The sequence below is a fragment of the Elaeis guineensis genome, chromosome 13 (assembly GCF_000442705.2).
Source record: "Elaeis guineensis isolate ETL-2024a chromosome 13, EG11, whole genome shotgun sequence".
NCBI lineage: Eukaryota > Viridiplantae > Streptophyta > Magnoliopsida > Arecales > Arecaceae > Elaeis > Elaeis guineensis.
In genome coordinates this window covers 65,562,858-65,576,450 of record NC_026005.2, presented here as the reverse complement: position 1 = coordinate 65,576,450, position 13,593 = coordinate 65,562,858, and the positions used below count along the sequence as shown (strand labels likewise).

Below are 13,593 nucleotides of genomic sequence, written 5' to 3'. Positions count from 1 at the left end.
ATATAGAGAGAGAGGAGAGACTACTTTTTACTCGAGGGAGGAGGGGAAAGGGTTAGTGCAGCTACGTGGGATGGAGACCGATAATGGTAGGATTCTTCGGAGCGAGAGGCGGCGAGAGTTGGGATATCGGATTTAATTAAAGAGGAAAATGGTGTGGGTCATGTGTCACATCATGAAATTAGTGGTCATTATTTACATAAAAAAAAAGGACATCAGTGGTCAAAATGTGGTAGCTGGGCACGACATCGTGGAAAAGTATTCAAAGGTTGGCTCGGTTGCGCTGTTGAGCCGGGTGGAGATGATGCACTCCGGTCGTCACCAGATTTCGGCCGGTCTGGTTTTTTAAAATTGATTCTCCATGCACATGTTCTGAATTTTGAACAAAATCCCCTCTGAAATCAAAGATAAATTATACTTACATTCAATAATATAAAAATTTATATTTATTTTTTTAAAATTTATTTTTATCTAATACTTTAACTCATAATTTATAAAATATTAGTCAAATTATTAACTTTAAATAAAACCTGGATATGATATCAGAAAAATTTCGATAATAACTTTATATGGTATAACAACCATTCAAGGATATATAAAAATATATGTATCCACCGTTTCACTCAAAGATAATTTTAATTTTTTATATAAAATAAATAATTCTAACAACATCATAAATTTAACCAGATGTAAGCGTATAAGTACAAGTTTTAGAAATATTAGATATAAATATAATAAATGTAAATCTCAAAAGAATTTTTTTTAATTTATTTTTTTAATAATAAGAGGGTTGGACTTGTCTATTTTTATCATCATAAACATATTGCATATTTATTGGGAAAAAATATGTTACAAGAAATATTGATGCATCTGCCTCGGCAATATATCCAAACAATCAAGGCATTGTATTCCACATGATTTCACCTCTCTTCTCAGCGGTAGAATCAAAAAAATATTTCAAGATTGATCATAGAAATAATAATATTTGAATAACTTAAGTCTTATATTAAAGAATTATACATCTGATGCGAGTAAATTTCTTTATTTCTCCATAATCTGATTCTCTATCGGTGTGAGGAAAAAATAGAGCAAAAGGAGATCTACATGACCAGTTTGTGATTTTTTGGTTTGAGATTCTTGAGTTTTGCGAGCATGGTTTTAGAGAAAGATCCTTAAACTCGACCTATCTGGAGTGGGTTTAACATCAGCAAGATGAGTTGGTCTTGGTGCAGAATGTGGACATGAACCTTATAATATTACGTCAGACCGGGTCTCAGAACCGCAGTTTTGGAAAGTTCTTATCATGCAACATGGAAACTGTGTGCCAGCCCGTTTGGGCTGACGTGGATCCCACTATCTTCTTTCTAATTAGTGTGGTGGTCTCCGTAGGGACGAATCGGTCTTCTTTTTGAAAACCCACACTCTATCCGATAATAAAATAGAAATAACACACGCGACGGGACCACGGCGTGAGAGCGATCGGACTCTCACCGAGAGAAATTATTGCATGCAAGTGAATCAGGAGAAATCCCAGATCATATACCGGTGGATAGCGTGTAATCAGAAATTGATGAAATATAAAAGATAGCATGGCTTGTTATCCACCGTGGGATTTGACACGGTCCAATTGCATCTGATGCATGCATGTAATACGGAGGCCTCACTGGGATCTTTTGCATCTGTTCGTCTTTTAAAGAGAAATTATTGATCGGATCAGTTTACTATTGAGCTGATAGATCAGACCAAATGCGAATCAAAATACAGAAAGATAGGTAGGATTTTGATTATATTTTTTATACAAAAAAATAATTGATTTTTTTTTACGACAATAATCATTAGATTATATCCCACACAGATGTTAAAGTACTCAAAACTCTCTCTTTCATACATTTACACAGATGTTGTAGCAGCAATTATGCAATCTAATGTTGTATATGGTTAAAAAAAAAAATATTCTTTCATCTAAAATATATAACTCAAGTTCAGATGGGTGAAAAAAAAAAAATACAATATACACATATTTATGTATATTGCTTTGTGGTCGAACCGGTCCACCAGCTCACTGATAAATCAGATTCAATTAAAAATTTTATCCTCCAAAAGGTACGCATAATAACCAAACTTCACTATCACACATGACATCTGGGTTGCTCTCAGATTGGTGGATATTTCCTTTTTTTTCCCCTTCACTGTTTCTGCCTAGAGAATCTAGTCCAACACTGCATGCAGTCAGGAATCCTCGGCTGCACGTCAACTAAGTCGATCAACAAATATTTGGGAATGTTCCTTAAAAAATAAAAAAAAAACCGCACGTTTTGGAACGTTGACTCGAAAATAAGGACTAAGTAGGAGCCACTTGGATTATATACGATTTATGGACCCCTCCCATGTAAGCAAATTGCGAATATGACGAGTATTTGCAGTGCCACAAGAAAAGGAAAAAGGAAACCATTGGATCTGGATTAGTGGGGTATCTTTCAATCCAGTTGAACTGTTAAAAAAGACCTGTATCATTGGCCATTGTTTTCATACATAGTTTACTTCATGATCTTTAAAGAATAAATGGAATTTATGCTGCTTGTGATGCAGCCTTACTTATGTAATACCTACAATCTTCCTTTCTTTTTCCCAAAAAATATTACAATCTTGAACCCATCTTACCCTTTCATCAAGTGGTCTGCCGCAACGTTTAGCGACCAAGATTGATGATATGAAATTGGATGAAATGAATGACTCTCTCAAGGATTTTAGATCATCTACAAAATGCCTGCTAGAAATGATTTAATTTAGAGAAGTAATTTTCTGGTTTTTTGTTCTACCTTGATTTAATTTGGATCTGTAGCACCACCCACCCACCCCCATGCGTACCTACAAACACATATTGGGCCGTGTGCTGCATTGCTGGTAGGTGGAAAATGACTTCTAATTCTTTCGGTAGGTTAGTCATGAAGGTTTCGGCAGTCATGTAAAATATTAGCACCATATTTCATGAATAATGTTATGCTCAAAAGAAGTGCTATAGCTATCACAGTCATAACAGCCATAGGAGAAAATAGCTGACACCATAGAGTCGTCCAAAGCCATCACAGTGGCTTAATTTTTTAAACATAACAATTGGTATGTGCATATTTAGCAAATCTTAGCTTTCCAGCATGCATTTGACTAGCAAAAATTTAGGACTGCAGAATATATGCTCAGGACACCTTTAAAATATTTATGGCAAATGCTGCATAAAAAATGAATTAGATAAATTTATCATCAATTCATCATCGCTGGTGACCAGAATTTAGAATCATGAAATGTTGAAAACAAGCTTCACTCTTTTTAAAACATCAAATCTGTGTTCTGCAGTGCTTTTGGATAGTTTAATTGCAGACTTTTTTCCTATAGACATGTGCATTCAAATAGTAATATTGAAAAATGGCAAGTTTCCACCCGTTACAGTCTTTCTTTTAGGGCATAGTTCAACATCCCTCTCCAGCAAACTAAAATGTAAAATGCTAACCTTATCAATCATTATATCATGATTCGTCATTTGAGCAACAAATGCAGTAATACAGCAAGAAAACATCATGCCTTTGCCACCAGTAAATAATCAGGATACTCTTACATACGACTGGATTCACTACTAGAAAAGAAGAAAACCCCCTTTTTTGTTTGATGGGAGTGGTTTGCCGTCGCCGTTGTGTGTGCATTTGTTTTCTTTTTCCCTTTTTTTTTTTTTGTTGGAAGTGGAAGCAAACTTCAGAACAGAAGGTGTCCTGTAACAGAATATCAGCAACGTTAATATACAACTACAGTTGGGACTTTGCCTAGCATTACAACAATTTTGGATAGTCTGAAATCTTATTTGTAATTCAAACAAGAGCATCTTGTGCTGCTAACATGGGGAGAATACACAGCTTGTTTAGCTCTGTGGAGTCTTCTTAGACTTCTATGTCAAACCGTATGTGCCTAAGCAGAACAGGAATGACCATTTCTGGATTGCTCAACTGTGGAAGATGGCCTTCTGAGGGCATAACTTCGACAATGGAAATACCCGTGATGTTCTTATGCAAGTACTCAGATACCACAACAGGCACTGCAAGATCCTTGCTACTCTGAAGGATGTGACAAGGAACTGTAACAAGGCCTAGGAGACGCCTCACATCACTTTGGAATATTGTTTGTGCTACACTTAAGGCAATGTCAGGACGGATATTGAAAAGTGTTCGGCTGAACTCCTGAACTGCTACCGAATCCAAGTCTCCTCCCACACATAATGGAGCAAATCCAGATACCCATGCCTTGTAATTAGATCTCATGGCATCAAAAAGCTGGTCCAGTTCTTCCTGTTCAAATCCCCCAAAGTAGTCCACATCATTCAGATACCTGTAGTGAATTATTTAAGGAAAAAGGAGACCTTAAGAAGCAGAAGGAATACTCCAATGGTGATGCACAACAAATAAATGCAGAATCAACAAGTCCTAGATGGTAGGATTTGGAACACAAAGATGGTCTGGATGCAGAAAGATAATAATGGTTCAATTGGTTCTCTGTAGATAGTTGGGCATGGCTTATAGAATTTGCAGTCATGAAATAATGAAATATCAAGTATTCCCCCAAAATAAAGTCAAAACTAATTCTTCAAAACAAAATGAATGGTCCATGACTCCATGTTCATGAAGCTTGTGAGTGTTCCACACTTTTGAGAGTCAGATCATTTGCTCTGAGCAATTTGACAGACTGATTGACTAACAAAAGTGGCCACAGCTATATAGAACTTGGAAAATTCTAGGCATGTCAACTTTCTTAGTTACAAAAAATTAGTAAGAGAGAATAGGCACAAGAAGAAATGAAAGCTTGTCACTCAATATGTAACAACCTTTGCTCCAGAAAGTAGTATTTTTTTCAGAGATAAGACCATTTCCTTGGCCTTAATTTACAAGATTATCCTACATATAAGGGTTGCCGTTATGGCTCAAGGTACAATTGATTAAAATAATTAAATTTTGAGAACCGTCAGTCAACTTTATGTCAATCATCTATAAAATAGTAAAGAAATTTCTAAAATGCTGAAAATGTGATGTAAATTATCAGGAAACCGATCAATCTAAAGCATTGAATTCCAATGACTTGTTTCTTATCAAATGTTGCTTTAAGGTGGCTCTGTTCATTGACAAGTCTTCTCTCATGTGATTTCTTCTTTTTTCCTTGTAATCCTCACCAAGATGGGTCTTCCATATTCCTTGTGCATAGAAGACTCATGGACGCTTTTAGTAGTATTGACTGTTCTGAATCTTGAAGAATGCACAACTTATGTTCTTTGTGGCTTTTTCTGCCATAATAGAAATCTTGCACTATTTATAATAATGTGCAATGTTGTTAAAAGCGGCTGCCTAGGCACCTAGGTACTTAAATTTGGCCAGGCTTCCTAGACCAAGCCCATTTGAACCCTACCACTTTAAGGGTTTCTTTTCCAATTTTCTTTCCCTACTTAAGTCCCATAAGGGACATGTGGGCTGCTGGTGAAGATTACCACCAACCTACTAGTAGTTAGCAGGCTGATCAACAGGTACCAATAGGTCAGCTGACAATACAAGTGGCAGTGACGACTGTAATAACCAACAGAGCTCTCATTTAGGCAGCCATTATTCCACCTTTTCCCTAAATTTTTTCTTTTCTTCTGCTTTTCAGCCCCTAATCTTCTTGGCTCCTCCTGCTTGCTAGGTGTTGGCTACCTAGCTATGTTCTGTAATGTTTGATGCTGTAGTGGCAGCAATGCTGTTACTGCTCTCCATGTAGATTTTGGTCTCTGGACTTCTTAGTGTGGCAAACAGGTCCATGATCTCATATATGGTAAAAATAAAGTATATATAATAAATGCACTTGCATATTTACACATATGATTAAAAATATGCACTATAAAATGCTTGGAGACCCTTTTTCCCTGTGGCCACCTAAGCACGTAAGCGCCCACCTAGGCTATAGAAGAGGTCCACTGCCTGGCCTTGACTAGGCAATCTGACAACCTTGGTAATGTAATGGAAGCAAAGGAAATGCAGACTTGATCCATTATGAAGTTTGATGACAAATAAAACCTTGTTTCTTTGTAGCAAAGAGCGCAAAGTTTATAAATATAATAAGGATGACATTGAAAGCAAGTTAAAGAAATCTGAATATATACACATAGAAGACAAGGTTTGGAGTTCCAACCAAAAACTAGTAGTGAAGTTTTCAGTAGAGACCAAATAAAACTAACTATAGTTTTGGGTTTTCATCAGTTTGATTGAAACAGGTTGGCTTCCAACCAACTGAAATCAGCCATTGATGCTTTTCTAAGACTTTGTCTTGTTTTTTGTTTTCATATTGTAATGATTTCTTTATTTATTTGCAAATAAAATCTATATGGTACCAATTTTTACAGGATTTTCATTCTCTTTCTTGAGTTAAAAGAGGATACACAATAAACAAAATACTTGATAGGCACGGCCTTTGAAATGGCTCTTATTATAGTATTTACAAAAATCATTATAAACAACTAAACACACTACACTTCATAATAATAGCATTTTTTATACACAATAAACATAAAATTCCACAACTACATGGACTTGTGATGAGCTATCTCTTTACGGTCCTCATTCCCATCAATACTCCCATACATGTTGCAAAGATGATGATGCCCACCATTATTTGCATAACCTGCCTTGCAATAGTATATGATATTGAATAGGTAAACCTATTCCATTTTAAACTTTTGCATACTGTCTTGTTAGTTTATGCTTGACCATGTGACACTTGAATTTTACTCAAAAAGTTAGTGCTCTCATATATATTATAATCCTAGATAACTTAAAAGACAATCAAATAATGGGAGGTAAGTTGCACTAATTTTTTTTTCCTAATGCTTTCTCTATTTTTTGGATTTTTCCAGACTTTTTGGCTAAAAATTTTAAATTCAGAGCAAAACTACTAAAACCACCAAGACTGCCAACTGAAAAGCGATCCAAGAGACCAAACCTGAGATCCAAGACCTTGTCTATAACAATTGTTAAATTGGAAGGAAATAAGCATTGCTCGATTTTCTTGAAGACAGTATGATGTACAATGTGAAATGGCAGCTTGACACTTGAAAGCCCCTTAAATAACAAAGTTTCTGATAAGCAAAATTACAACTAAGTCTGCAATTATATACCTTGCGGGCAAGGGAATGCCATACTATGTTTTACTGCACTAACATTACCAAGTGGATCATAATTCATTTGTTCAATGTGGGCAAAAAAGCAGAAAAGAGATTATTCATCACAAAAAGACTGAAAATTTGATCCTGAATTTCATTCTAAGCCTGACTATAGATACAACATATCTCTTTTAGACTAGACCTCAGTGTTCGAACCTCAAACATTATAGAATTAAAACTTTCTTTCGTATTTAAATAAAACATGTAAAGACAAGGTCTACCATAATGATCCCTACGGACGATACCATATTGTACTGATAAGGCATCAGTATGGTATTGAGGTTTGATTAGGTATACCAGTGAAATTGGTAATACCAGTCTGAATCAAGCAAAACTGCCCCATCCCACCTAATATCACCAAAACCGGATGTTTGCCATGTTTTGCTGACTCATACCGTCCGATTTTGGACAAAACCATGATAAAAAGTAAGAACAAAAGGGACCGGAAGTTGTTTCAATTGCAATGCATACCATATTGTACCAAATTGGTAGAGTACTGGTATGATATCCAATACTAAGATTGCAGACCTTGACATGACCCTCAAAAAAATTGTAAAAATAAGTGAAAAGTCAAGGATCTTTTTTTTATTCTTTTCTATTTTTCAAGATAACAATATAAAAACAAAGTAGAACACACGTTTGGTACTATTATTTTTATTTTTTATTTTTTTAAATTATTTTCTTTATTTCTACAAAAAAATGTAAACAAGAAATCTTCATTTTCAATATTTTCAAAAACAATAAAGATGTGCTGCTATCACTGCCACACCATCACTACCATCATTGCCGCCACCACTGATAATGCTACCACCACCGTTACCACCTCTACCAAACCTCACTACTACTATCACTATTGCCATTGCCACCACAATCCCTGCTTTTGTCATATCGCCATTGCCCCTACCACCACCACTACTAAAGTTGCTACCAGTACCATTATTATTGCTACTAGCTACCAACATTGCTGCCAATACCACTATTATGACTACCACCTACCAACATTGTTGCCAATATCACTATTATTGCTACCAACTACCAATATTGCTGCCATCTCCACTGCCACTACCACCGCCGTCACTGCATCTATCACGTTACGTTTCTAAAAATAATTGACTATACTAAACATGTTTATGCTTTACAAAATTTACCAAACAGTAGAAAGAAAGTTTCTCTTTATCTGTTTTTTAAAACAAAAAAAGGTGAAAGCAATGCCAAAATGGCATCCAACTTTTCAATATTTAAGTAGTATCTTTCAAGTAGCATTGAGTGTTATCTTTTGATATCTGTGAATTTTGATTGGACCTCTTCCAAAACAGGAGATTTTTATGGATGTTCAAATTATCACCATCCACTATATTTAGTATTCACAAGTTAAATTCTAACTCTTTAAGAAGCAGAACTTTAGGCCTTTAAAATTTAACAGCATGCACTGACAAAAGTTCTTATTTTAACTATTGCCATTGCCAAGTAGGAAGGTAAGGAGCATGTGGAATCTATATTGCTTTTCATATAGCCCTTTAGCATTGTTATGTAAAAAATCAATTTGGTGGACTATTTTGTAAGGTGGGAGGTGCTCTTTCAACACTACTTCCTTTGTTTTTGAGCCTTTCTCTTTATTTATGAAAATAACTAACATGAAATAAAAATTCACTCAAAGGTTAATCTTATTTTAAAAGATTAAAATATTGGCATAGCAAGAAGACTCTATCCTTTCAAAAGAGAGAAAGGAAAAAAGAACAAATATTGGCACAAAATTACTGAAAGGAGGTTACAAAATGTCTAGCATTCCAAAAGTTCAGAGATGAATAATTTTGGTTATTGTTGAGAATACCTGATTCAGTGATGTGCCATCAGTTCATTAATCAAAGTTTGTAAGTAGCTATACTTCACCTAAATAACTTCTGTCAAATTTAATTTCTTTGTTTTCCCATTGATAGTTTCAAAGAAAAGGTGCAGTTCCTAAAATCTCAGGCTGCAAAGTGAAACCTGGCTATTCTTAAATTCAACAACCCTATTATTAAACTGGGAATGGTCTGAGATCTTCCTGCATCTGATTCCAAAGACTAGCAACTTATGTTTGACATTGCAATCTCATATCCACCAATTTAGATCAGTAGGAAAAGTCATTTCTATGTCTTACCCAAAAATTCTCCCCTTTCCATGATGCATGTGAAGCCCTATATTATCATTCTATACGTTAACTTACCGTCAAAAGTGCATGCAACATCACTACATTTTGCCATCCTTAGACTCAGTAACCTATGATAAAGCAAATCACAGCAATATTCCACAACTAGGAAATTTACTAACTCAAATTTTGATAGTAGGATTGTCACTAGGCATCATGTTCACTCCCCGGTACCATTAGGAGACATCCTAATCAACCATGAAAAGAAATATATATATTATCACCAAACCTCGAACTGCAACACCACCTCTACTCTAACAAAAAGATTCCCCTTTCCTTTTGGCACCTCCAACATGCACATGAACAAATCAACTTTACACAAATAGACCTAACATATTATGACAACCACGAAAAGCCCAAAACTCATCACCTTATAGTACTTCACGTTTCAACCATTACATAAGGCTTTTTTTTTTTTTTTTTTTTTTTTTGATGGAATGTTTCAGCCATTACATAAGTAATACAAGCCCAATTCATATCTAACCATCTTACCTTCGAAAAGAAGCATAGTGCAATCGTCTTCTTATCCACTAAGAGCAAAGAGGTGTAGAAAGTTTCAATTCTGTAATGTTTGTAGGCCTCAAGATACTTATCCTAGAGAAATCTAGGCAGTTATCTAGAAACTTTGGATTACACGAAAGGTCAAATACTTGCTTTCTGTTTTGGTTTCAGCCAGACCAAATGAGCTATACTTTTCACAGTGATGAGGGATTTGACAATTTCACTCAAATTCTGGCAATTTAGGTCAAAAAAAATATTCATAAAAAAGAAGCAAAAAATTAAAAAAGATGATAAAAGTAAAGAAAATAAAACAATGATCTAGAAAATTAATAGAAATTTATTTATTCTATTGTTTGGCCCCTTGGTTGCATTGCTTCCATGACTCACGCTAACATAGTTAAAAAAGACTTTTTTTTGCATGATATGTAACAACAACATTCACATTATTTCAAATTGCAATATATCTATCATAGTTTGATGAAAATCTACATAGTTAAATTTGAATACTGAGTACCTAAACCTACGTCACAAAAGAAAAAAAATCTTGGAAACCCGGCAATATATTGCTTCCAAATTTTCTCAGGTCACAAAATTCAACTCTAGTATCAACAATGTTCTTCTTGGAACTCAAAGACGAAACTAGGAAATGGCAAAAATAATCACAAAATGCCCACCTATGGATTATAGTTGGTCTTTGGCTGAAGCTTTGAAATTCAGATCGACTTGGTCTAAAGAAGAAAAATTACAATTTCAAAGTTTTGGCTGAAATCACAAACATAGGTTATGAAACTAAGAACTTAAGACACTTAGACATGGCATGACAAATGCTCATTACCACCCCAAATTTGAAGTATCCTGCTTGCATCAGCTAAAAGTATGGGCATTTGGTACAGCCTTTCTGCCGTATGCAATCAAAGTGCACTTCAGTCCATATAATGAAACTTTTGATTTTTAATTGCACCAAATGTCAGATATACCAACATAATGCCCAGAGACACCTCAATGAAGTCTCCCAGCCTTTTTCTTTTCCTTTTCCTAAATGTAGCATGGCATAAATGCCAAATATGTTTTCCATAGTTAAAAGATTGTCCATTCCATCACATTCTACATGACATGCTATCATTTTCTTCATACATCAATCCTAGCCCATGTCATGGCTACGAGAAATGGCTAATCTACAACCATCTTGCACCGAAAGCAATAACTACTACTAATGAATCTATCGCGCCGTGATACAAAATAGGTTCAGCTATCACAAACTAGGAACTATTCCAGAAGCAAAGCAAAATCAAGTCAGAACCATCAAGAGGACAGTGGCATGCTCTAACATCTAACGCGGGAGGTGCAGCCCACTACGGGATGATGTTTTAGATGGTTAATGATCGCAAGAAGAACTAACATCTTGGTTGGGAGTTTGGGAAAAAAAAAAAAAGAAAAGAAAAAAAAATATTAGCAAGAAAAAAAAAGAAAATAAAATAAAATAAATATATCTTTTTCTTTTTGATTGGAGTTTAAAAAAAGAAAAGAAAGTAATTTTTTCTGTTTTGATTGGAAGTAAAGAAGAAAAAAAATATTACAATTTTTTTTATTATTATACACTTAAAGGAACCGAACAAACTTAAAAAAAAAATAAAAAATATATTTTTTTTATTTTTTTATTTTTTTATTTTCATTGATTTTTTCTATCCACGAGAGTCTCAATCGAATGGAAAGCTTAGATGCCTTAAGATTAAAATATAATATTAATTTTATTATTCATTGAAAAAATAAGATGGAATTATAAAAGATTCACTAACTCTCAATTCTTTTCTTTCTAATTTCGCTGGATTTAGAGAAGAAAAGGATTATGGATTTGAGGGGATTTGTGATCCCTCCATTTCCCTCTTTTTCTTTTCATTTTTTTTATCAAAAAAACTCCCAGCCAAAGGAAAGCAGTAATTTTCTCTCCCATTATTTTTCTCTCTCGTATGGGGGGGGGGGGTGGGGGAAGGCGACGGCGACGCTTCACAGAGGCAAAGGGTCGAGCAAGTGGTACCTGGGGGAGGCGGAGAGCATGACGAGCTTGGAGAAGAGGTCGGGGCGAGAGATGGAGGCAAGGGCGCCGATGACGGCGGAGACGGAGTGGCCGACGAAGGTGCAGGAGGCGACGTGGAGCTCCTCGAGGATGGCGAGGAGGTCGAGGGCGTAGCCCTCCAGCGTGGTGTAGCGCTCGAAGTCGAAGTAGTCCGGGTTGGTGGGCCCCGCCCCCATGTTATCGAACAGCACCACCCGGTAATCCTCCACCAAATGCGGCACCAGGTGCTTCCACACCGACTGGTCCGTCCCGAACCCGTGCGCCAGCACGATGGTCCTCTCCCCATTCCCCAACACCCGAACGTTATGCGCATCCTCCACGATCCCCATCTCTCTCTCTCTCCCTCCCCTTCCCTTCTTCTTCTTCTTCTTCTCTCCCTCTTTTTGGAAGTGAGGAATTGGAGGCGAATACTGCCACAGGAGAGGAGGAAGAGGAGGAGGAGCAAGTGGTTCGCCGTATTAACTCATGGGAGTCCTCCACCACACAAATTGGATGGGGGAGGGGAGACGATGCGAGGGGCAACGTGACCGAAATATAAATATCTGGGCGGTGGATGGGCTGACGTGACATTTTGACTCCACCCAAATCTCGTTCGAAGTTAAAGTGCAAGCGGAATGAACCTGGGAGATCCGATTTGTTTTGACTGCTGCATCAATCCGCCCGTCAATCCATCAACTGTAGCGCTTGCGGCTTGGAGTGTTTACATTTGTTTCGACGGCAGAATTTGGACGGCAGACTTTGGACTTGGAGTCGACGTTTTTGCGTCAAACAGCCAAAAATATCGTACGGGCCAGCCACGGAACAGGAAATATGAAACGGACTTTCGGTTTTATTATGCTTCTCTGGTGCCTTTTTTTTTAAAAAAAAAAAAATCTAAAAATTATTTGATAATTAAAAAATTTATTTTTATAAAGTACTCTTTATTGATGATCAGATGATATGTACCAAATAAATTAACTATTTAGGGTATATTTGATTAGCCATTAAAAAAATATTTTTTTGCTTTTTGATTTTTAAAAAATATAAATAAAAAAATAATATTTGATAACATCATAAAAAATTAAAAATTAAAAATTAAAAAAAATCAAAATTATTGCTTTATATACAAAGCAAAAAATTTTTGCTTTCTAAAACTTACTTTTTTGCTTCTCTATATCTAAAACACTAAATCAAAAAGTAAAGAGTCTGAACTCTTCTCTCTCGTCGAGCTCTTCACCTCCCCACCACTTCTTCCTTCCTTTCCGAGCCTTTCTTTCTCATCGAGCTCTTCACCTGCTGTCCTCAAATATTATTTTTTTCTTTATAACAACATAGTTACCCAACATACTTTTTATTTTTTACTTTTACTTAATAGTAAAAATCAAAAAAAATAAAAAATATTTTTTAAAAATAAAAAATTAAAAAGTGTAATCAATATACAATTCTAGACAAATTGATACATAGGATCTAAAATATTATGTTCATCAGCATATAGTACATAGTCAGATAATATACGGTTAGCAAATTAATCATCTAATAATCCAATACATATATCTAAACAAATTAATATATAGTTTTCGAAGCATCATATGCATTTGTACATACTGTATAGCCAGATCATATATATTCGTC

General features: G+C 35.5%; 1 protein-coding gene across 1 annotated transcript; it reads right to left on the bottom strand.

Moving 5' to 3' along the window:
- Positions 1-3,740: 3,740 nt before the first annotated feature.
- On the bottom strand, positions 3,741-12,451 carry LOC105032505 (probable esterase D14L). The gene is made up of 2 exons (XM_010906961.4): positions 11,944-12,451; positions 3,741-4,368 (listed from the first exon to the last, which is right to left on the bottom strand). Exons 1-2 carry the CDS (start codon positions 12,309-12,311, stop codon positions 3,924-3,926), a joined length of 813 nt encoding a protein of 270 aa, XP_010905263.2. The 5' UTR covers positions 12,312-12,451; the 3' UTR covers positions 3,741-3,923.
- Between the last annotated feature and the right edge of the window lie 1,142 nt (positions 12,452-13,593).